At 31.9% G+C, this 23,776-nt stretch overlaps 1 protein-coding gene across 1 annotated transcript in view; it reads left to right on the top strand.

Moving 5' to 3' along the window:
* Positions 1 to 7,262, top strand: part of LOC129220905 (putative sodium-dependent multivitamin transporter) — a 51,976-nt gene extending 44,714 nt beyond the window's left edge. The window contains exons 9-12 of the mRNA XM_054855338.1: positions 430 to 665; positions 2,721 to 2,818; positions 4,057 to 4,148; positions 7,203 to 7,262. Coding sequence (XP_054711313.1) covers positions 430 to 665; positions 2,721 to 2,818; positions 4,057 to 4,148; positions 7,203 to 7,262 — 486 coding nt within the window. The remainder of the gene's footprint in view (positions 1 to 429; positions 666 to 2,720; positions 2,819 to 4,056; positions 4,149 to 7,202) is intronic.
* The last annotated feature ends 16,514 nt before the right edge of the window (positions 7,263 to 23,776 follow it).

Below are 23,776 nucleotides of genomic sequence, written 5' to 3'. Positions count from 1 at the left end.
GAAGGAAACAACCCAATTGCTCGTTCAAATGCTGGAGCAATTTTCACCTGTCATACCTTTACGGGCGATTTTTCAAGTTGTTACAATAAATACTTATCTTCTTCTTAACATTTAAATATTTCTTGTTATAGATCTTTAACACCACGTAAAGTTTTTAAATACATTTATTATTCATTTATTTTTTTTATAAAGAAGAGGAAAAAAACCTTTTGCTCACCGGTCCATAAAAAGTCATTTTTTTAACGGTCTACAAATGCAAGGGATTTCTTTTTTTTTCTGCAAGGAAAAAAAAGAAAAGAAAAAATGGGGGGGAGGGGGGATGAAACATTACAGTTATGCGAATTTTTTGCAAAAGCTCTTGTCGGTCTGCAGGTCAACACGCTGCCCTAAGGTATTTATTCATTTCTTATGCATTGTTAACCGTTTCAGGGAGCCATCATCGGACTGGTGATGTCTTTGGCCTTGACAGCTTGGATAAGTTTCGGTGGTGCCGCCACTAATGTTGCTCATCCCAGGCTTCCTGTATCTGTTTCAGGATGTCCTGGCAGCAATTCCACTACACCTCTTCCTGATTTTACGCTGGCGCCTCAGTACCATAACAAATCCCATTATACAACAGACTGGGATGTTTTGACGGAGGGTGTTGCTACTGAAGTTTCAAAAGAGTAAGGAGCAAATTGTTTTATTTTTAGCATTGTGTTCTTACGAGCGCAATCATGATTTTTTTTTTTTTTTTTGACTGCATTTTTTCCCCTCGATTGCTTTTTAATCTAGTTTCTATGATTTAAAGAAGGATAATTTTACTTGCATTACAGAAATTCCTTTATGATTGTTTGACGGTTTGATTTTCCGATTAAATGAAGATTTCAGTGTGCAAAATAGTTTTCGTGTAGGTTTTGGCAACATTTGTCAACAAATCTGAGTTTGACAAATATTGGTCACAATCATAGAGTAAAAAAATTACATGGAGTGGCTCCGTTATGCTAAGAAATTGAAGCCGGAAGTTGCCCCGCTGTATCCCAAGATCCTTAGCTTCTCGCTAAATATCTTGATTCATAACATTTACATTTTGATTCAAAACATTCCATTACTGTAATGTTGGTAGTGATTTAAACTTAGATACTGTTGCAAGTTTATGAAGCACGTTTTTGAAATTGCATTACAACATGAATACAATGCAAACCAATCATCCAGCTACATTATTGGGTCCCTTAGCGAGATTGGTGATAACTATTCTTGTGAAGCGATTACGTTATTATAACTCTGTTCATGTATCCCATAATTCCGGCTTCAATTTCATCTCCTTTTTACTCTTTCTATATAAATTACTTACTCTATGGTCACAATGAACGTTCCCCACGTGAATAACGTGAAGAAGAAAGAAAAAAAATGACGCATGCCAATGCGTTTATTTATTTATTTTTATTTATTTATTTATTTATTTTTTTTTTTTTTTTGATCTTTCATTTTATTAGCTTCTAACACAATGTAATTATGTACACTCAACTGCACATACTTGGGAAAGTTCTGTAACTTGAAACATTTTGCCAAATTTCGTTTTGAGGGCCGGTACACCTGTCAGTGTTTTATTAGTAAGAAATAAATGGTGTTACAGAATAAATGAATATTTATCTTTTGAGGCTATGTGTGTTACTATGATGCATCAGCTCAGGTGGATGAATTGGAAATTTTGGAAAAATATGCGATTTTTAAAAATGTAACTAATGTTATTTTTTCTGTATTTAGTTGTAAAATAAACTTCTTCACAATGATAATAGGTGTCTCAACCTATTATCTATTGCTGCATACGTAAAAGAATAAACAGCTGTTAATCATTTAATAATTGAATAAATTGCTTGATTTTTTTTCGTAGTTGACTCTTAACAGTCTGCTTATTATTATCTGTACAAGAATCTTTCACTTTGGGATTGACAACATAAAGAAATAGGGACTGGGAGAATGGGACTAGCTTATTTTCCCCAATTACGGATTCTCGTCGCAAAAGCGAGTTTTTTCTGATTTTTTTTAAATATATTTTTTATATTATTCATTTCAAATGCTTATATTATGTTTTATTATTGTTTAAAGAATATTTTACAAAGTAGTTTGTTTGATGTTTCGTCGTTTTATTATCCGAAATATGCATTTCAATAACCATGGGTGGATTATTGGACGTGTCATAACTCATTTAATTTCACGCCTATAAACTTGAAATTTTGCCTATAAGATACTCTTTACCATAGTACACTGTCTACCAAATAAATACACTTTTGGTTAAGTATTTCAAAAATCCGTCTGAGCGGGCTAAAAAGGTTTCGAGGTGCCCCTAAAAAATAAGGAAAAAAACCTCACCTAGAACCTCGTGCTATGCTTTGCCTAACAGCGTTGTACCATTGGTTGCACGTTGTGGAGTTTGAGCTGTAGATCACAAATCAATCGACATTGCAATTATGTCACTGAAAATCTCAGGAAGGAAATATAAAGTAAAAATAAAACATTCGTGCTTTAAACTTTATTTCTGAGTTCTGATTTTAAGAGGTTACTTTTACAAAGCAAATAATTTCCCAAACTGCTTTTTTGAGAAGTTAGTTTTAAAAACTATTTTTTCTCCTAAATATCTTTCGAAAAGTTACTTTTAATTTTTTTTGAAAATGGCATGAAAACTGTTCCTGTGTTTGGCAGCGGATTATGACCCTAACTCATAAAATCTTTATTTTTAGGTATGTTTTTCCCTTGTACAGAATATCGTACATGTGGTTTACTCCCATTGGTGTTATGGCAACGGTAATTTTCGGATACTTGAGCAGTTTAATTTTCTGTAAGTATTTCATTGTTATTGTTTAAATAAAAAGTTTATCTAGTTCAAAGCAATGTATTGGTAATACATTATTTAGATACATTATTTGTATAAAAATAATTGCCAAATTTTAAGTGATATTTCGATTTATTTTCTTTACCAAAATTTAATTATTCTGTTTTATTTCCTAACTTGTGTCTCAAATTTTAAGTAACACGAATTTTTTCTAATAAACATATGCCGAAGTACTAGAAATATTTTCGTAAAAAAAAACTTTTTAATTATATATATACAGTTTACTTTTCTTTAAAATAATTTTTTGAATTAATTCTTGAATTTTAGAAAATATTTTGCTGTTAAGTACTTTTTTTACTATGAAATACCACCTTACTAATGTTTTCTAAAATTAATCATTGAATTAAAAAAGAAAATCTTTAAAATAAATTTCTCTTCGAGGAAAGTTCTAATGGTGAAACTTACGCCTTATACTCCTGCCCTAAAGTTTTTTTTTTTCTGCACTTCTGTTTGGAATCCTAAACCAAATGAGAAAAATAGCAATGCTATACGAAACCGATATTGGTACTGCAACGGCATTGCGTTTGCTTCCGTTTTGGAGCATTCAATTGAAGAAAAAATAGTGCTGCTATCTGCTGAGAAATTTGGGAACTAAATAACGATTCGGGTTGGAAGTCCTCAGATAGACCGGATAATATTTACATGAATTGTACTTAGTACAGAAAGGAAACAGATTAAGGATGAAATGTAACTATCTTCATAAGAAATCTAAAAGAAAAAGGAATTCCAGCTATTTATTGCCCTGACAATTCTCAAAATATATGTGCGGATTCCGGGTGCTCTCATATTTCACTTACATTTGCCCAGTTAAAACATAGTAGGGTAAAATTTTTCAAATGTATGTTTTTTTCCTAAAAATAAAAAATACCTGTTATCACAATTTTTAATAGTTGCCAATTATTACCCAGTAAAAAATAACGGAAACCCACTTGAATGAATGTTAGATATTGAAATTCAGCCCTCTTTCCAAACCCCTCTATTCGAATCGTTATTTATTTATGGATACATAAGTTCACTTATCTCAAAATTGCGAACATTTTACATTCAGTGACTAGGATTATCTTGAAAGGAAAATGATTCCTATTTCATTGTTCGTTTTACGATTAGAATTTGAAGACCATTTAAGGTCAAATTGCTTTTTCTAATTATATTTTTAGTCAACTTTGAATTTATATCTGTTTTAGGTAAATCTGCTAGTACTGACGAATATTTGTTGAGTCCTATTGCCCAAAAAATTTTTGGTCTAAAGCCACACCAAACTTATACAGATGTTGAGGTAAGTTCACACATTTATCTCTTGAACAGCAATGCCGTACTCAGCAAGTAGTATTTAAAATACAGGGTGATTATTTATATATATATATATATATATATAGAACTAGCTGGGTTACCCGGCTTTGTCTGGTCTACCTTGAAAATAAAAATTGTCCAGCGACGCGTATTCAACAAACGGTCTTAAACAAAAGAAAAAAAAACATCATTCAAAGTTTCCCTTCCCAACAATGACGACAGAAAATAATTTTAAGAAATTACAATGAGAAAGATTAATTTAAAAAGCGTAACCGTAGAAACACAAAATAAAATAAGTTAAAGAAATTATGAGAAAGATGAAAAGAAACAATGGATTCAAAAAGCGTAAACGTGGAAACGCGAAAATAAAACGGTTAACAACTTGAATGCAGATGAGATTTTTCGAACTTGATTTAAAAAAAGGCTTGTAACTTTTTTTGCTATGGAGATAGAAACTTAGTTTTCTACCATTTGTCGAGATAGATCAAGAGTAAAAAAATGTCGCTCCATCCAGTGGTGTCAAAAAGAAAACTGGGACAATTTCTTCACTTTTTATCGATATTTTTAATGAAGAAAATAGTTCCTAAATTTCAGATATGCCAAAAAATGTTCGAGCTAAAAACGTAAATAACTTTCGCCGTAATTCAATTAGAGCATTGAAACAAATTGCGTATAACGCGGAAAATTCTACCCATTCCAACGATATGTACAATTAATATATGCAAGTAATTTTTCACCCCCATATTCGGGAATTTGTGTGAAAATTGGACTTAAATTGGAATAAAAAAAACTATTCATCGATTTTTTTTCGAACCAGGCTGCAAACCTTTTCCGGACTTGAAGGAACAGACTGAAAATTTCAGCGAAATCTGCCGGGTAGTTCTCGAGTTTTGCGCGTTCAAACACACAGATGCTTCTTGGAGACTTTATACTACGTAGAGATAATTTTCTATTTCACGAGAACATACGTGAGGCAATGCAAATTTATTTAGTGTTGGAAAAAACAAATTCCAAAATTTTACAATGGATAGCTAAGTCAGGGTTTCCACTGCTGCTGAGATAAGCTAATGGAATCATTTCCAAAATTTCAAAAGTATTTTTTTCTGAAAGAGCATGCTTAAAAATATAGCATCTGACAATTTTTTAAATAATTTGTTTAAGTTAAATATTTTTTAAAAATTACTTTAACCGGTGCACTTTAATTGCATACGCTTCTGCCGATGACATCACAATTGATGAAATGCCATTCACCATTGCCATTCAGAGAGCAAAATATTTAATTTGCATCTTTACTCACGTGTATTGGCAACGATATGGTTGATAGCAAGCGTAGAGTGCAATTTTAATTAGCTTCTTGATTATCATAACGTGATAATAAATTCCGTTTTTTATCTTGCCGCAATCATTGATTTCTCTGTAGCATGTAATTTTGTCGATTGAACTATAAATTTTTCGTAAACTTTTAGTGCCAATCATTTCCTTTCGACTAATATTTCTCTGAACCCCCCCCCCCTTAAATAACCCTGACAACGCCATCTATGGGCATATTTTCGAACTAGATTTTTCCTTCTCCATCAAAGTACCATTGCCTCACGTCTGTTCTGGTGAAATATCTAGTCAAATGACCAGTAGTTTTTAAATTATAGCATTTTGAAATCGGAGATTTGCTTATAATTACATAATACATTGCTATTTGTTATAGCTTAAATTTGGCATCTTCAGAAAGATGTTTGAATCTCAGTCCTGATATGTCATCTTTATTATTTTCAACAATCATTAAACCATAACATAACATCCTATAAACAGTTTTTACATTACGTTCTATGTCAGAATCAATAAAATTTATTTTACAAGTAAAATGCTGCAAAATCAACAAGTAATATGTTCAGTAAGTTACCGCCCTATAGCCAGGGCTAAGGCAGAAGAACATGAAATACACCGCTAGCTCAGTCAATTCCAGCTGAGGACTGCAGTTTCGTGCTAATTATTGAATATACCTGCTTTGCCTTCAATATTCGAGTTGAACCGAACCATTGCTTCGGTCACTCGTCTGGTCTGTGCTAATTCTGTATTAGCGACCAGTTTGGCACTCTTGGGTTCCTTAAAAGGTTTTCCACCTCCAGCTCAGTCACTCCTATGCCGGGCTGTTGAGTGCTAATAAGCACGAAACTGTAGTCCTCGGCTGGAATTGACTCAGTGAGATATCTATTGATTTGTGTCTATAGATATGGATATAGCTCCCCTTAATATAAGTTGAGCTGAGCGCAGAACGTGGAATTGAACCATATATCATTGTACGTAATGCACAAATCAACTTTTTATCTAAATGTTGCCTGTTAATCAATCAGTTTTCATTATTGCCTTTTCATATGGTTATTTTAGGTTGGCCATTTGAAAATGTTAAACAAAATGTTTAAAAATTGTACGTTTACAGTTGGTTTGTCAAAGCTAATTGACTATATGCGTTACGGGCGCTATCTCACGATTACACCAGCAAAATATTCGAATACAGTAAACAACCGATTATCCACGAAATAGGGTGGCACGGCTAAAACCGCGGATAATCCGAATAATAGGCAAAAAAAAGAAACTTTTGTGTATACAATAGCTAAAAATTATCGATAACACTTATACATTTAAATTAAAACTAAAACATTGCTACACTGCGTGTAAACAAATGTATGTAAAATCTAAAAACAAACAGTAACATAATCATAAGTTTAAAAAAAAATGGGAAAAGATCCGTGGATAATCTGAACCGCGAATAATCCGACCGCCAATAATCGGGAGTATACTGTATATTAAACTAAAAGGGCTCAAGTTGGAAATTCCGGAAAAAGTGCATCGTATGCGTAAAAATGTATCATTTGTGTAAATAGATTGAGCAACGTACAACTCACAAAACAGCCCAAAAAATTATGACACCAGGCTAATTTCTTTCACCCACCTCAAAAGAATAAATACTGTGTCAGCAGTATTGTCATTTTTTTCTAACATTAAAGTCTACAGCATCTAACTCATCCTCATGTTCTTTTCTCAGTTGACAAGTGCAAGTGCTTTGTCAAATGGAACTGTGACGAAGGAAGAACTTAGTTCTTAGCCTCTGGGGTGGAAGAATCTGCCTTTACAACAACAGGACGCAGTACTTAAAATGAAATGCATTTGTAAATTTCTATAAAGCTACACGAAGAATTTTTGGTTGCTCCGCCTTCAAGAAACTGCTGGAAATCTTTACCCGTCCATTCATTTGCTTGCCTAAGATGAGTAGAGAGGAAGAACTGACGTCATGTTTTCGAGGAATCTTATTGGATTGCTGACCATCCTCAGAAAAAAAGCCTGCAACTTGAGAGGCAACTTTTCTTTAGTGATCCTAACTTTAGGGATTCAAAAAATTAAATCATCGATGGTGTTAACAACTTTTTACTCTCACAGAAAAAAAAAATCCTTTACCAGGACTCAGTTGCTTCTTGCAATATGACTGTTATCAAACGCATTTAATTTTTTACTGGTTTTAAATGAAATGTTTCACTTTTTGAGATTTAGTTTTATCAAAGCATTTGTCGTCTTGTAAATACAAACTTTTATCCTCGAGAAATATATTGAATTGTCATAAAGTGATGTAAAAAATTCAAAAATTATCTTTGTAGAATTTCACGAGTGTGTTACACTGCAATTTGTTACTTTTCTATCTATTACATGCTATAAACTGAACGCAAATAGCAGGTTAAATCCATTTAGCTTCTGTTGGAGTAGTTATCGTTCATTGAATGAACAATGTTTTACTGGTCCAAGATTGCGTATGAATATAGTCATTTAAATATTTAAAACGCAGAACAGTTGTCACCTACCTTACTGCAATAAGGAGACATCTTTTATAGTGCTCATATAGAAAATAAGTCCTTTTTAAAACATATCTCACTTGTTCAAGTAGCACGTAGAAAAGTATTAGTGATAACATTTTTCAGTTTTTTCGATCGCACAAGAAAACTTTTATGCCTTATTTTTGAAAAATGTGTTAGCTGAAACCATGTACAAAGTTTAAAACAGCAATATATAATTTGCTCTATTTTTCTACATATTCATAGCATTTGCTAAATGTTATATTTAATAATCATTGATGTGTAAAGCTAATATTTAGGCACTGTTAAAGTTTGTAGTTACGCTGTTAGCGACTTTGAAGTTTGAAAAGAGTCTTTATCTAGCAATCCCTTTTTAAATTTTGCTATCAATGGACAAAAAAGATTAAATAGAAACATTTTAATTTATTTATACTTTTAACAAGTGAATTTAGATGATAGCAGTCTTTGGGAAGAATTTTCCCTTTCACAATGTTTGTCAAATTAGACTTTTCAACTTTGGATTCGGGTTTTAACAACAAAAAAATATGCCTTCTAGTACAAAGATTATAGCTTGTTAATCCTTCTAACGACGGAATTACAATTATATTGATATGAAGAAAGAGTCTTGACTCTGACAACCAAAAGTTTCAGAATTCTTAGGCTTAGATGCCATAAATTGAAACAATTTTTCATGGTACTACTTCGTTTCTTATAAGTTTTATATAAAAATAAAGTACAAGTTTTAACATGCTAATTAAAATTTGTAAATTCTGAAAATCTGAAAAAGCTGTCTATATGATTTTTTTAAAAATATACTTTGATACAGTGATCTTAATACTTTGTACTTTTTCATTTTGACTTGTATGCTCAAAGCTCAAATATACAAAGTAATACACATAATGTGACAAAACTGTTGTAGTTTCTTCTTTTCAATGAATTAGCTGAAACAAACCACTGAAATGTAAGTCATTAACAATTTGTGGACTATGGGACATATGTACCCTAAATGCAGTTTATAAATAATTAAATCAATGTAATTTATAAAATATTGTTTTCCATGTTGTTGCAACATTGAAATCTTTACCTTGGGAATGGATAATAAATTGTTTTAAAAATAACTGAAATGAAATTCATAAACCCATTACAGACTATGGGACATAATGTACCCTTAGTGCCTATTATAAGTAATTAAATCAAAATAATTTATAAAATATTGTTTTTCTCTGTTATTTCAGCATTGAAATCCTTATCTTTGGCAGTAGGTAATCTATTGTTTTAAATATATACTTAAACGTAAGTCATCAACCCTTTATGGTCTATGGGACATGTGTGCCCTTAGTGAAGTTTATAAAAAATCAAACCAAAATAATTTATAAAATATAGTTTTCTCACGTTACTGCAACATTCGAATCTTATCTTGGGCAATAGATAATAAATTGTTTTAAAAATATTCTGAAATGAAAGTCATTAGCCCTTTGCGGACTACGGGACATATGTGCCTTTAGAGCAGTTTATAAATAATAAAATAGTTTTTTTCCATGTTGTTGCAACATTGAAATCTTTATCTTGGGGCAATAGATAATAATTTGTTTTTAAAATATACTTGAATGTAAGTCATTAACAATTTATGGATTGCGGGGCATATATGCCCCTCAAGTTCAGTTTATAAATAATTAAACAAAATAATTTATAAAGTGTTGTTTTTCCATGCTATTGCATCATTGGAATCATTGTCTTGGGAAATAAAAATATTAATTGTTTTTAAAATGTACTGTAACTTATTTTGAATTCATCGCAAATGAAATACATCTGCACTATGTTTCTATTTGTATTCAATATTACTTGTTCTTATTGAATATTATATGTAGGTAATATGATAAATTATCTAAACATTTTTGAGTTAAATAATTAACTAATTAAATTTTAGAAAATAGCTGCAGCTTTGCATCTATTATGAACCATATACCCATCCGTTGATTTTGTATAAAATCATATCCCATCAATTTATACAAAATCAACGGAACCAATGATGTTTGACTTATATTGCCGTTAGCAGTTTTATGAATGGAACATTTCTAAACTCTACCGATCACTTAATGGTCTCGAGTTAAAAAGTGGTATTTTCAAAAAAAAAGTATTGCCTATGTAAACTGGTTTTGATTAATACTAAGCCAGCTTAAATTTATTTATTTTTTCATTTTTTACATTTAAAATGAAACTTGATGCTTAGCCTTTTCTTCGTTACAAGATTTTTTTTTAAACCTCAGGTATGCAGCTGTTAAAATTTTCCCAAGTTAAAGTTACAAAATTTGACAAAAACAATTTTATAGAAAATTCATAGTCTAATAGTCGGCTGATTTGCCTTAGCAAAATGATAGAATCATGTTGAAACTATAAACTTAGTTTTCAAAACTGTATATTAAGCATCAAGTGCCAGTTTTGCCCTCTTGGGAAATAATGAAAACTTGTAATATTTTTAACTATGCAATATTCCTCACTTTATAATTACTGTTTGACTACGGATTGCATGTAATTCCAAGTAAAGACGATTCCATCTGAATGAATCTAGCAGGGGAGAAGGGAAAATAACGATGAGATTTCGATGCACGCGTTTTGTAATGTCACTAGTGCCTTATTCATTTATTGCATTCTCAAAAATAAAATAAATTTAAACAAAAAATGTTACCATAGAAACAACAAAAAGAAAATACAATATTTTCATTTCGTTCAAGAACGTAAAAGCAAAATGGTAAGCTCAAAACTTTGTTGTGAAATAATTAAATCAATTATTTTTTGCCGTGAGAATATAGATCGAATATACTTTAGATTTAAAAAATGTTGCTGTGAGCAAATTTTCATTTTTACAAAACTAAGGCAAAATAATAGAGGGACAAAAGTGCACATCTGAAACAAACCATCTAACATCCCTTTAAACTAATAGATACGTCCAATTCCACCTATAAACCGGATATTAGTCTTTCCATGTAATCGATGGTCAAACAGTAAGAGGCGTCACTAAATTCAAAATAGTTTCGCTGAGTGCGTAACTCGTAAAAGAAGACAAAAATAAGTGAGCAACTGCATAAAATAAAATAGTTAATTAAGCGTATGCCATTTCAAAGTAAATACTTTTCCATCGGAAGGAGAAAAGTTACTCTCTAGTGTGTTACTCTCCTTTGCGTAAACAAAAAGTTTAAGATAGGTGCATCTCTAGACTTATATTATGTACTCAAACTCAATATCAAAATTGTTTTAACTAAAAATTACCAAAATATGATGTATCATATTAAAGCTCCTATAGCGAATACACGAAAGTTCTCTTAAGGAATTGGCGATTGTGTGTTAACATATTCACCTAACAAAGTTGCACTTGGGGTTTAAAATGTCGACAATTAAAAAAAATATATACGTTTCAATTTAAGCTTATTTTTTCATTTTAGATAACGAAAACTGACTGCTTAAGTTCGTAAAATGTTTGTCAAAGTCTATAAGTTTAATTGGGAACTTCTGTGAGCAGAAACACTATAATTGCGACTTATGCTCAATTTTTCTGTCGAGACTTTTTTGTGTTAGGCTATACCAGTGGTGTCCAACCGACAGCCTTCGGGCCAGATGTGGCCTGCAAAGTCGATTCAAATGACCTGTTGCTATGTTTAATTTTATGAATCGAAAATATATTCTGTAACCTTCCTGAACAACAGACATACTTTACTCAGTATTACAACTGCTTGTTGCAAATTCTAAGTCAAATAGTTTGAAATGGGTTTCTAAAAACTAGATACAAACTTTGTATCAATAAAATAAGCATGTAGCAATAATAACAACAGCTCTGGGTTTGTAAATTTCGTTTTTTTCCAGTTTTTTCATTTTTTCTATATATTAAAAAAAAAGTAACATCAAAGAAATTGTGAAAGGAAATCTGTGGCGGGCCTGCGCTCAGGAGACCCTATAGTATGTACAGCCTTGAAATTTGCCCTTGGGTTTTATATTTTAAATTTCGAATTAGTTTTTTTGTAATTGATTTTTTTTAAGTTAAAATTTCACGTAATTGCCTATTAAAGGGATAAAAGATTTCCCCACACCCCTTAACGTTTGATGTCGTTCAAAAGAGATTTTGTTTCTGTATCAAATAAAGCATGTTCCAATTTTCTCAATTACTTAGAACAGTAGATATAAGGGTTTCTTTTCCAGCAAAAAATCCTAGGCTCAACTCAATTCAAGCCCAGAGCTTAAGAGCAAAGTATATTACCAGAGACCATGAATTTTGAAAGCGACTTTTCAAGAGTACAAAACTGCCGTTTTGCAGTGCTCAGGAACCCCTTAGCACCTATAGCTGTGTAACTTGGTACAAATCAGTTTATAATCTGGGAAAGAGAGGCTCTTTTAAGTGTTTTTTTTTTTAATATCTCAGTTATGCATATCTCTATCAAGTTCTTTCTGACTTCGTTTGGGAGTAAGAATGTGTTCTAATTATGACTTAAATTCTATTTTCTACGGGAGGGAAGAGAGATTTTCATTTTGTTCGAAATCGAACTCGAAATCCAATTTTTAAACTTACTCTTTATAAAAGATGACTTAAATCTTTACGAATAAAATAAGATTGCGAAGTAATCTTCGGGGGTTGGTGAGCGACAGCGATCAGGGGGCTGAGCCCCCTAGTACCTATACAAAAAAGAAAAAAAAAATATTAAATACGTTATCATTGTATGTGTTCTGCTTCGCAAATTTCATCTTAGCATGAGGTGCGACGCATGGGTAAAAAAAGGTTGGGCACCATGCAATTTCATACACCAGTTTCTTTCTTCAGAACTCTACTTAACTACATCGTCACAAAAAGTACGCACCTGAAGTAATTGTTACTGTGCATCTCATTTATAACAACTTAGACATATGAGTCAGTGAGAAGCAAAGGGATGTAAGTGGTAAAATTAAAAATTTGGAGATAACCAGTACACATGGTAGTTGAACCACTCCTCTGTCTTGGGGCAAGAGATGGTACTAGTAGTCCTGGTAGCTGCTGCTAAACAGCATGATTTAGAAAATAATTTCAATGAAAGCCTACCTAGGAGCTTATCTTTAAACGCGTTTTACTCAAAACGTGAAAATATCCACTTGAATCCCTTTGTTTCTCACTGCTTCAAATGAGGCAGTGAGAAGTAAATGGATGCAAGTGGCAAAATTAAAAATTTGGAGATAACCAGTACACATGGTAGGTGAACCTCTCCTCTGTCTTGGGGCAAGAGATGGTACTAGTAGCTCTGGTAGTTGCTGCTGTACAGCATGACTTAGAAAAAAAATTCAATGGAAAACTACCTAGAATATTAATTTTAAACGCGATTTACTCAAAATTTGAAAATATCACTTACATCCCTTTGCTTCTCACTGCCTCATCTGTACATTTTTATGCATCTAGTTTTATTGTGAAACAAAAGTCTTTGGACAAAGTCATAACTTACGTAACTAGTCATAACTTACTGTAGCTAGATCGCCATAAAATTCAAAAAGTAGACTTTTTCACTTTTATGGAATACTTCTGGTGGATAGAAGACATTAACAGTTCTAGTTTAATGAAATTTAGAAATGATAGTAAAATAATATTTAATCATGCCTTCACATTCGGCGAAAATTTGTGAAAAAAGTTTATTTGTTGTGTTGTCCTTGAAACTGCTGAATTGTATATGCAATGCTATGTTCACTCCCCACTGAGTCAAGAGCGCCCCGATAGGAGGTCACGGAAAGTCACTGAGACCTACCAAAAATTTCCTTGTTCAGCAAATTTGTCAGTCGATTCGGTAAAATTTGGAGTTCTATTCCACAAAATTGTGTTTCCGTGAAATTTGGAGCTCTTTTTGGAAAAATTATCATCTATTGGCGAAATTTGGGGTTCCATTCTGCAAATGGAGAATTTCTGCCTCCCAAAAATTTAAGTTAGGGGTGCCCCTGTACAAAGTGTTGCAGTTCAGTGTCCATTATTTGAATGAATACAATGTTAACAATTTTGTTAATTGTTAAGTCAATTTTTTGTACTGTTAGATTTATTTGCAAACCTTATAAGAATGTTGATATTTGTCAAACAAAATTCTAAATTTTCAACTATTAGTGGGACCGGGAAGTAATGTCATTTTTTTCTAACTAGTATTTTTTTAAATTTTTTTATTTTTAATCAACAATCTTTTGAAGTGTAGTGCACAATTTTCGATTCCTGAAATCAATCGGTTTTGAGTAAAATATCAAGATATGGCAGTTTGGACATCAGACAAATTTTCAAGTTTTTTATTTTTTTGTCACTTAAAGATCGGAATAAGGGGAGATCATATGGTGCAGTGTCAAGTGAGTATGGTGGGTAAAGAAGTTTACCACAGCTCACAAATTTTTTAGGTGTTTGCCTTGAGCAGTTCGGTCTTGCATTGTCAGGTTTCAGGATCACAACTTTCTTATGATAATAGTAGATATTTTCCCGCTACAAACTACACCATCTGACTACCCTTTATACCGATCGCTAAAACATTCTCTAAAAATTTGGCTTGCATCCAAGATTCCAGTTCTGGATATTTATCTTCCAAAATCATCGATTAAAAAAAATGGAATGAAAATTTGTGCATTAGATGCAAAAATTTGATGATAACGAGGATAATTACATCGTCGATTAGAAATAAAACTCAAGCAAAAAGTTCGAAAGAAAAAAAAACTACATTATACTTTCTGGTCCCCCTAATATTTACTGTCGTTTGAGAAATTGAGATTAATTTTGAATCATTATTGTTATACATCTCTGTTTGTCTTTTAACTTATTATTTTTTTTTTTCATTTTTAAAGATGATGAAACTGTTTGGAAATAAAAACTAGTGCTATGAGTCAGGGGAAAAAATTGTTTTGCTTTAATTTGATGTTATTTTGTGTAATTTTTACATATTGTAAAAAAAATAGTATTTTCTTCGAGTGCAAATACCCAGTTCTTTATATCTCAAGAAAACCTGACATTCAAATGTTCTAAGTTCAATCATTTGAGGGTGTTTAGTTTCAGGATTGTAACTTAACCAGGCTAAATGAACTTAACTGATATAGTCTTAAATCCTTAATTATCAACGTTCTAATTTCTGTTCGAAACTTTTGGTCTTTTTCCGTATACCATTATTGTTTATCTTTTCTGTTCCATCCCAGTGCCAGTATCTTTTTGCTGAGGCAAACTCCAAGCTGGGCTGACGTCCAGTGCGGGGCTTTCTTAGGCGTTAAACATCTCAACTGTACACCTACTATTCGTCCTAGACTTAAGGCATAGAGCTCTAAGGCCCTAGAGCTAAAAAGTGGGGCGCAGCAAAAAGGAGTACCTCTTTAGATTCGAGAACTACAGCGCACCAACGAGGTATGGTATATATCTTATTTCACCTTGCTTCGGGTTCACAGAGTAAGGAGATCACGCTTGGCTGACGCCTAGTGAGGGACCTTCCCCGGCGTAACGCTACGCGTCCGCTGTTAGCCTCCGAACCTATCCATACGGAGGGCTTGCTTAGCGGATCCCTAGGTGTGGTACAAGTTAAGACTACACGCTAAGAGAAGGGGAGAAAAGTGTACCTCTTTTACATTTCTAATTTTTCAAAATAAATTCATTTTAGTACAGTATTGTTTTCATGAAACTTTTGTTTAAAACCTCAATCGAAAATATGCCTTTTCAATTTAGTATGCTTGTGATCTTCACATTTTGTTTAATGTCGATTACGACTGTCAGCAGACAACAATCAATGTAAAATATATTCTCACATTTATCTTGTTGAAAATTTTATATTAATTGTTAATAAAGTTTTATTGCAACCAAGCTTGAAATGTTTTATTTCCGTTTTATCAAAATAAAAATTTCTGCTGCAAGTGTGTCACCTGCCATTTCAACTAACTTATCAACGGATCAGTGTTTTGAACGTTTTCTTGTCTTCCGTTCATAGGGTAAGCAACTATTCACCAAACATTCACACAAAGAAAGCACAAGAGAAGGAAAGTACATTGATGGCCAAGCCGGGATTCGAACCCAGGACCTCCTCTCCATCGCAGTCAGACTTCTCTGACCACTAGACAACGCGGCCGACTTCTCTTCATCAAAAAGATTAATTTGATTTCAGAGAATTGTTTTGATCGTCAAAAATTTCAACTTAATTTGGAACCTGAGTCAAATGAGAGAGGGAGAGAGCTAATTTCAGTACTGATGTTAGTAGACAGGAAAGGAGGCTGATTTACTTCAGAACTAATTTCTTGTCCATTAAAATAAAATTATACTTTATCAATTAGTCGCATTTTTACATCTCTTTTCTTAATGCTTTTTAAATCGTTTTTTGTAGTGCTTGTTGTTGTTGTCGTGTACGAGAAAGTTCATAGGCAATGATAGAAATTAAATATGAGAAACTAGGGAGACTTAACCCAGATTTTGGTTTTTTATTTTCCATATTTTTTTGTAGAATAGTTAGAATGAAAAAAAAATGTATAAATAGTTTGTTAATTTGCACATTATTATGGCTAGACATAATAGCATAAGTCTAAATAGACATGGTGCAAAAAAAAATTATATTCCTCAAATCTGCATATGGGTCAACTGTGTCCCTAGATATAAAACACTTGACCCCCTTGATGAATGTAAAAATCTATTCTTCATATTCACAGTATTCGAGTTATTGCTTAAGTAAAATAAAATCGTTAGTCCTAAATCACAATATTTTACTTATTCATAAATAAAAATTCATTGACAAAACATCAAATTAGTCTTTGGGTCAAGTCTCCTTGGTTACTTTGGGTTAATGCTCCCTAGGTAGCTTTCTTTTGTTTACCTTAATTTTTTAGCAAATTAGATTAAAGTTGTTTAAACCTACTGCAATTTAATATATATCCAGAAAAGTGACTAAAACATGCATACTTTTAAATTCATTTGCCTCAAAACTGGAAGTTAAAATTTAACAAATTCCAAAATTTTTTAACTTGACTTGAAAGGTGCTGTATCATTCAACACCGAATTTCTTGAAAAGCACTAATAATTCTGAAATGGTTTGGCCGTGCGAAATAGTGTTCTCTTCTCTCCCTAATCCAAGTCTCCCTATGGGTCTAATCTCCCTAGTTTCCCTAATGCCAAAGAGAAAGTGCTTAAATTCCTTAAACTTTTGCGTCCCAACATCGCTCGTTCATACACTTATAGAACTATTATTTCAAAGTGTTACATCAGTAATTGTATACCATTCTTTTCCAATATCAGTTATCTAGTCATCGCAAACAGTTCGACTTTTATGTTGTATTTTTTCCTGATAATAAACTTGCGTTTACTGCATTCAACGTATGACAGTTGATCTACTTTGATCTTTACAACATTATCTGCCAATGAAGATTTGTTTATGCATAGAATTTAACAAAATTTCAAAATTATCTTGAAGTTCAGCCTACCGACACATGGGCGTAGCCAGAAATGCCGTTAGGCAGGGGCAAGCATAATCGCACATGATGGTAGTTTTTATTCTCTTCGTCCCCCCCCCCAGTGCCATATCTTGGAATTTTTCTGCGTGGAGCAAATACTTGAAAATGCCGCTCTTGCCCATCTTCCTTCCAGTTCCCAGCTTAAGTATTAATATAAAGGGTGAATTTATAAAAGGTTACTTCAAGTTTAATATTGATAAATCCTTCATTTGCAATTTATTCGTTTGAAAGAAAGAGAAATACCAAAGGCTATATGTCAAAAAAAAAAGTTTTAGGCTTTTTGCTTACATTAGAGGAAGGTTGGAGTGTGGGATCGGGGACTTTTGTTCGGTGGTTGCAGATTGAAATCTTACAAACGCAGTTTTAGTCAATCTTTAGTGGTGTTGGAGGTGGTTTGGGAAAGGTTTCCGGGTTCATCTACGGATAGTTCAAAATTTTTCGCAATTTTAGAAATGTTTAGGGGGAAACGGGTTGCACTTCCTTTTCCAATATTTTTTCGAACTTGAATTCAATTTTAGGTTATCTTTGTCGTGATGCCAAACCTAAGGCTACTGTATAAAGGTCTTGTATAGTGGTAAGGTAATAAGGTCTTACATAGGGGCTCTAATCAAATCTTCTCCTCGGAATTTTTTTGAAATTGAACTTTAATAACGCCTTTTTAAGCTATCTTTAGCGCTTTGGGACGTTAAGAGAATGGGAAAGATTCAAAGACACTCTCAGTAAAATTTTTGGCATTCTAAAACGCGTTTTAGGAGAGCTTTGATGGCGTTAGAAGAATAGTCAGAATTTAGAAGCCAATTTACTAAAATGTTTTGACACTCAAGTTTTAGAAACGCACTTTTAAGCTACATGTTGAGATGTTAAGGAAGAGGGTGAGGATCTCTCTCTCGGAAATTATGAAACCTAAGGCCTAAAAATGCATTTTTTTTTTGTCTCTTCGGTGATAATATTAGGAGAGAAAGCGCACAAACGTTCTCCTTGGAAATTTGTCCATATGGATGCTCTCAACAACCAATTTTGAGTTATGTTTATAGAAGGGATCGAATGTACGCAGTTTCCGTAACGTTGAGAAGCTACGCTACACAAAAGAAGTGGGGGGGTGAGAAAATTCTAAGGTCAGAAACTGCTTTAAATATAAGTTCCAAAGAAACATTTTATGCTGTTTTTTGTCAGTTAATGGAGACAATGCAGTTAAGGGTTCTCCTCCAGAAAATTTCAAAATTGAAGTCCTTAAAATGCAATTTTAAATTATCTTTAATGACATTGGGACGAGAATGGAGATCAGAGGTTCTACTCTAGGGATGGCGATTTCCCCTCCCTGACTCCTCCCTCTAGATACACCCATGTACATACATGGATAAATGTACATACTGCGAAGGGTGGATCCAGCTCCTGGTTTTGGAGGGGGTCATTTCCGGTTGGGGGGTTCATAAGTGTAATTTTTGAACAAGAATTCGGATTCAGGGGCGAATTTTTCGAAACAAGTCCCAAAACCATTTTAGGCAGTCTTTGATCACTTAGAGGGGAGGATCATAACCCCCTCTGAAACCGCATCTGCATACTGCCAACCCTCTTAAGTCCATCGTCTTAAATTTCACCGCTCTCTAAAAATTTGCGCATTATTTAAACCTAAACAAGGAAAATTACATATGTTTGATCAGGAAGTTAAGATGTAAATTATAATGAATGGAAATAAAAATTATGAGCATTAATCGATCAAACAATATATTTTTTATTTTAAAGTTTCTTTTACTGTTCAATTTACATTAAAGTATATTAATTACATGATTTATATTTGTTTCGAATATTTATGTGACATATTTTTGCTGCGATTAAGGGAAGTAAATTAAAAAAACGAAAACCTATGTCATTTGTAGTGGACACATGAAGCAAACAAGAATTACTGCCATTCAGAACATTTTTGAAACAGTCCGGATAACTTTGTGGCATCTCTTACTTTTTTTATTTTTTGGCTTAGTTGAAAAAAACTAGAAGTCTAGAAGAAAACAAGAGGCATTTTTGTTGGCGGGATCATGAATAAAGATTTATGATTTTAAAGTTTGCTATAATACAAAAAATGAAGTGGACATATGTCACCAGATACGGAAGACGAGTACATTTTCGAAAAACTTAGCAACTTATATAACCTAATATATCTTTTCACTGAAAAATATTAGTGAAAAATTTTTGTATATATATATCAATCTCAAATTTTCAATTATTGTTGTAGAACTGTATTATATATTTTATGTTTTCTTTAACAATATGAAATGACTTCCAATGTAGATTCTCAAAAAAAAAATCGTTCCTTTGGGTTAACAACCCTAAGTCACTGGGGATATACTCTGTGGGAAACCCATAAATTCATCAGGTCAATTCATGCAAAAGGAGAAATCCCAATTGGGCAACTATGGAAACCCCAATTGCGCAACCAATTGAATTCCCACAAGGCTAACTGAGAATTAACAATGGCAGTCAGAGGAAGATTGTCACCAGGAAGAGTGGACGCATAAATATTATTATATATGAATGTGTTTTAAACAGTGATCTACTAAAACCGAGTTATGTAGTGAATATACCTCCTCTGACATCACACCATAGGGTCAAATTTTCCAAACAGGAGAGTTACAAGAGGCATAAAATAAGTTGCATCAAAAGTTATAAAAATTTAACTCAGTAATAAAGAAATAAATGTAACCTAAATCAAAAAGTACGTGTATTGCATGACGAAACAAAATCCATGTAAAACTTCCCTGAACGGACACTCCCAAATAGCAAAGATCTCTTCAAGTCCCAGTACCTTTATATAGGTTTTTCCACAATATTCACTGGAATAACTTGCACTTTGAATAACTGACAGTTATTTTGACAAAAAAATATTTTTCAATTGCTGTTCTAAAATTCTAAACCAAAAAATTAAACAGAATTTTCACTTTGATTTCCATTACTTGTTATTTCCAGTTTTTAATTTAGAAAAGTATTTCTGATTCTAGAAATTTGTGCGCGAATTTGTCTGACTGAGTCAGAAATTTAAAGCCGCTTCATTTACTCATTCGAGCGACATTAAAATTAAAAAAAAATGTATAACAAACGAATTTCTTTTTGAAAGATTTGTCTGAACACGAGAAACAGAAAAAACAATTAAATGATTATAATTTTTCAACTGCTATTTTCTTTATTTTTAGCTTGCCAAATTCAGCTGTAGCTGCTACGGGGTCTCCTAAACGCAGGCCCGCCACAGACATCCTTTCAGAATTTCTTTGACTTTACTCTTTTTTTAATATAAAGAGATAATCTTATTTTCTAACTAATAAATTAAAAATAATCCTATTCTTCTGGACGTATTCCCAGTGCTTTATAAATAATGTCAGGAGAGTGATTTTTTTTTTCTTTTTTTGCGTCAGGAGGATGTCATTTTCCTTACAACTTGCCTGTTACGTAGGCCCAGGATTATAATTAAGGTAAAGAATGTTATTTTTCTCTTCTCTTTTAACTCAGCTACACTCCATGCGTAGAGTTAAAATTTCTCTTTTATTTAAAACAAAAATGTGCCTTGATCATTTAAGTAATTAAATTTATTTCAAGAATGTTATTTCACACCTTGAAATATGCATAATTTAGTACTACAAATTGCGCTTATTTAATGTTGGTATAAAACTTTGAAATAATTTAAGTACATTTGAGAAACGAATTTGGCACGGCCTGAGATTAATTTACTGGTTATTCAATAATTTTTGTAGAAAAAAATGAGTTATTGTTTTAATAAGAATCATCGGAACAGTTATTTGTAACTATTGAAAAAGAGAAAGAAAACCTCTATGTCAACTAATTCTTGTGTTAGGCTCTTGGGACATAACATTGTTTAAGATTTTGGAGAATCTGCGAAATACATTATTCTCCATTAAGAAAAAGGAAATTTGCGATTGATTAAGAGTTAAAAATTGTAATTCCAAATAATAATAATAATAATAATAATAATAATATAATAATAATAATAATAATAATAATAATAATGTATAAAAATGCGATGCTATCACAAGTGCATCATTACAATGTTCCAAAACTGTTCACCGTTTAAAAGAACGATCGTTTGTTTTTTAGGAGATCATACTGAATCGTTCATTTCAGAGATTCGGCCTTTTAGACCCGTTCCTTTATAAACGACACATCTGAATGGGGTCGTTTCCAAAATTTTAAAAGTATTTTTTTCTGAAAGAGCATGCTTAAAAACATAGGATCTGACCATTTTTTAAATAATTTATTTAAGTTTAATATTTAAAAAAAAATTACTTAAATCGGTGCGCTTTCATTGTTGACACTTCTTTCGTGTGACATCACAAATGATGAAATACCATACAATGTTGCTCTTCACAGAGCAAAATATTTAATTCGCATCTTTACTCACGTGCATTGGCAACGATATGGTTGGTAGCAAGCGTAAGAGCGCAATTTTAATTCGCTGTTTGATTATCATAACGTGGAAACGTAGTAGAAAGATGCGGCAAAGTGCATCATTTGTGATGTCATAAAGACCACGCCCTGTTTGAAAAATCGGACATTTTAAAAAATTAATTTAAAAAAGCTGTTGGAAAAATCAAAGTATTTTCCGGGTCCATGTAATTTTTTTTTTTTTTTTTTTTGCTCATTCTATCCATTTCAATGTCTAAAAGTAGTACTTTTGACTGAAGGAATCCACCCCATTGTGAACAGAAGTTTTACCTTAAATTTTTCCTCTTTTATTCACGCCTGAGGGTTGAACAGGTGTCACTTCACCTCTCTTTTATTTTCAAGGATGTCCGTGCGACGACAGAGAGTGTAGTTTATAAAATCATTCCAATAAAGCTATTGAAAAAATAAGAAACACTTTTTCGTAAAAGTTGTCGTTTTGGTGGAATTGCCGTTCACAAAAATTGAGGTCTCAGTAACAATGCGTTTTTTCATGAATGAAACTGTAAATAAAAGAAATGAATATTGTCGGTAGAAGTAATATGTGCGGTTTTCAGCTGATCGATATTCAATGGGAGTGTGTATTTTAATGAAAATACTTTTCCTTCGGAGGGGGGGGGGGGAGATAGAGATATTTTTATTATGTTTCGATTAAATTCGTTTTCCTTCAGAGAAAGCATAAGTGTTAATTTTTTTTAAATAAATTTTACAAAGTTTTGCAATTTAATTTTTTATTCTTTGGGAAGGGGGACATTCACACGATTCTGATCCTTCACTGCGTGACGAATGAAATTCCTTCACTTGAATTAGATATGATCATTTTATTTATTTATTTATTTTATTTTATTTTATTTTTTTGCGCGTATAAATAGTTTTTTTTTTATTGATGAAAAAAAACTTTTAGACAATAAATGCAGACGTAGGATACTTTTTATTTCTTTGCTTTTCATTTATTTTTCTTTCTTTTACCAATTTCTTTAGGATTGGATAATTGTAAGTAACTATCTTATTATTTAAGTTTAAACACTTAGCTACGGTGGTTTTAAATGATTTTAAATAGTAGGGGAATGTGGGGGGAAGTGAAACGTGAAATATTTACTCCTTTTTTGGTGCTATTTACCTATTAATATTTAAACTATGTAGTAACAAATGCAGTCTATTCCAGTCAAGAAAAATATTACCTCTGAAAATCAATGCATATGATAATGCAAGCAATTTTCAAAAATCATATTGTAATGTTTTGTTGTAAGTAAAAATTATTTTGATATTATCAAGTAATAACGTTCGTATTATTAACATTTAAAATACTAACTGGGACCTTCTAATATTCGAAGTAGAAATTATTTAGTTAATATTTAGTCTTTTTGCAGTTTTAATACTTTTTCAAAATTGGTCAAGTACATGTTGGGCAAAGTGGATGGGGCAAAGTTAAATAGTTCATTTCATTAACTCATTCAATCATTTACTAAATGTCTTACGTATTCATTTATTAACTGATATATTTACATTTCTTCATTTTTAATAATTAACTTTTTATTTCATTCTTTCACTTATTTTCTTATTCATTCACTATTTTATTTTCATTTATTTTCATCATGCATTAATTAATTAATCAATTAATTTATTAGTTTATTGTTTGAGAATCTTTTCATTAATTAAATTATCCTTTTATTTGTTCATTATTTTGTTAAAAAATATTTTTCACAACCGAACAGAAAATATTCCATTCGAAATAGATTTCATTTTCACTTTGCCCTATGAAAAAAAGAACAATATCCACTTTTTTTTAGGCACAATTTTGTTGTAAAAAATAAAAAATAATGTTTCAATGCAAGTTTTATTATAAAATACAATGTTCTTCCTTTATGTACTCCAATATTTTAAA

The sequence above is a fragment of the Uloborus diversus genome, chromosome 4, assembly GCF_026930045.1.
Source record: "Uloborus diversus isolate 005 chromosome 4, Udiv.v.3.1, whole genome shotgun sequence".
In the NCBI taxonomy this organism is placed as follows: Eukaryota; Metazoa; Arthropoda; class Arachnida; order Araneae; family Uloboridae; genus Uloborus; species Uloborus diversus.
Note: the sequence above shows the minus strand (reverse complement) of the source record. Positions and strands in the feature narration are given on the sequence as shown.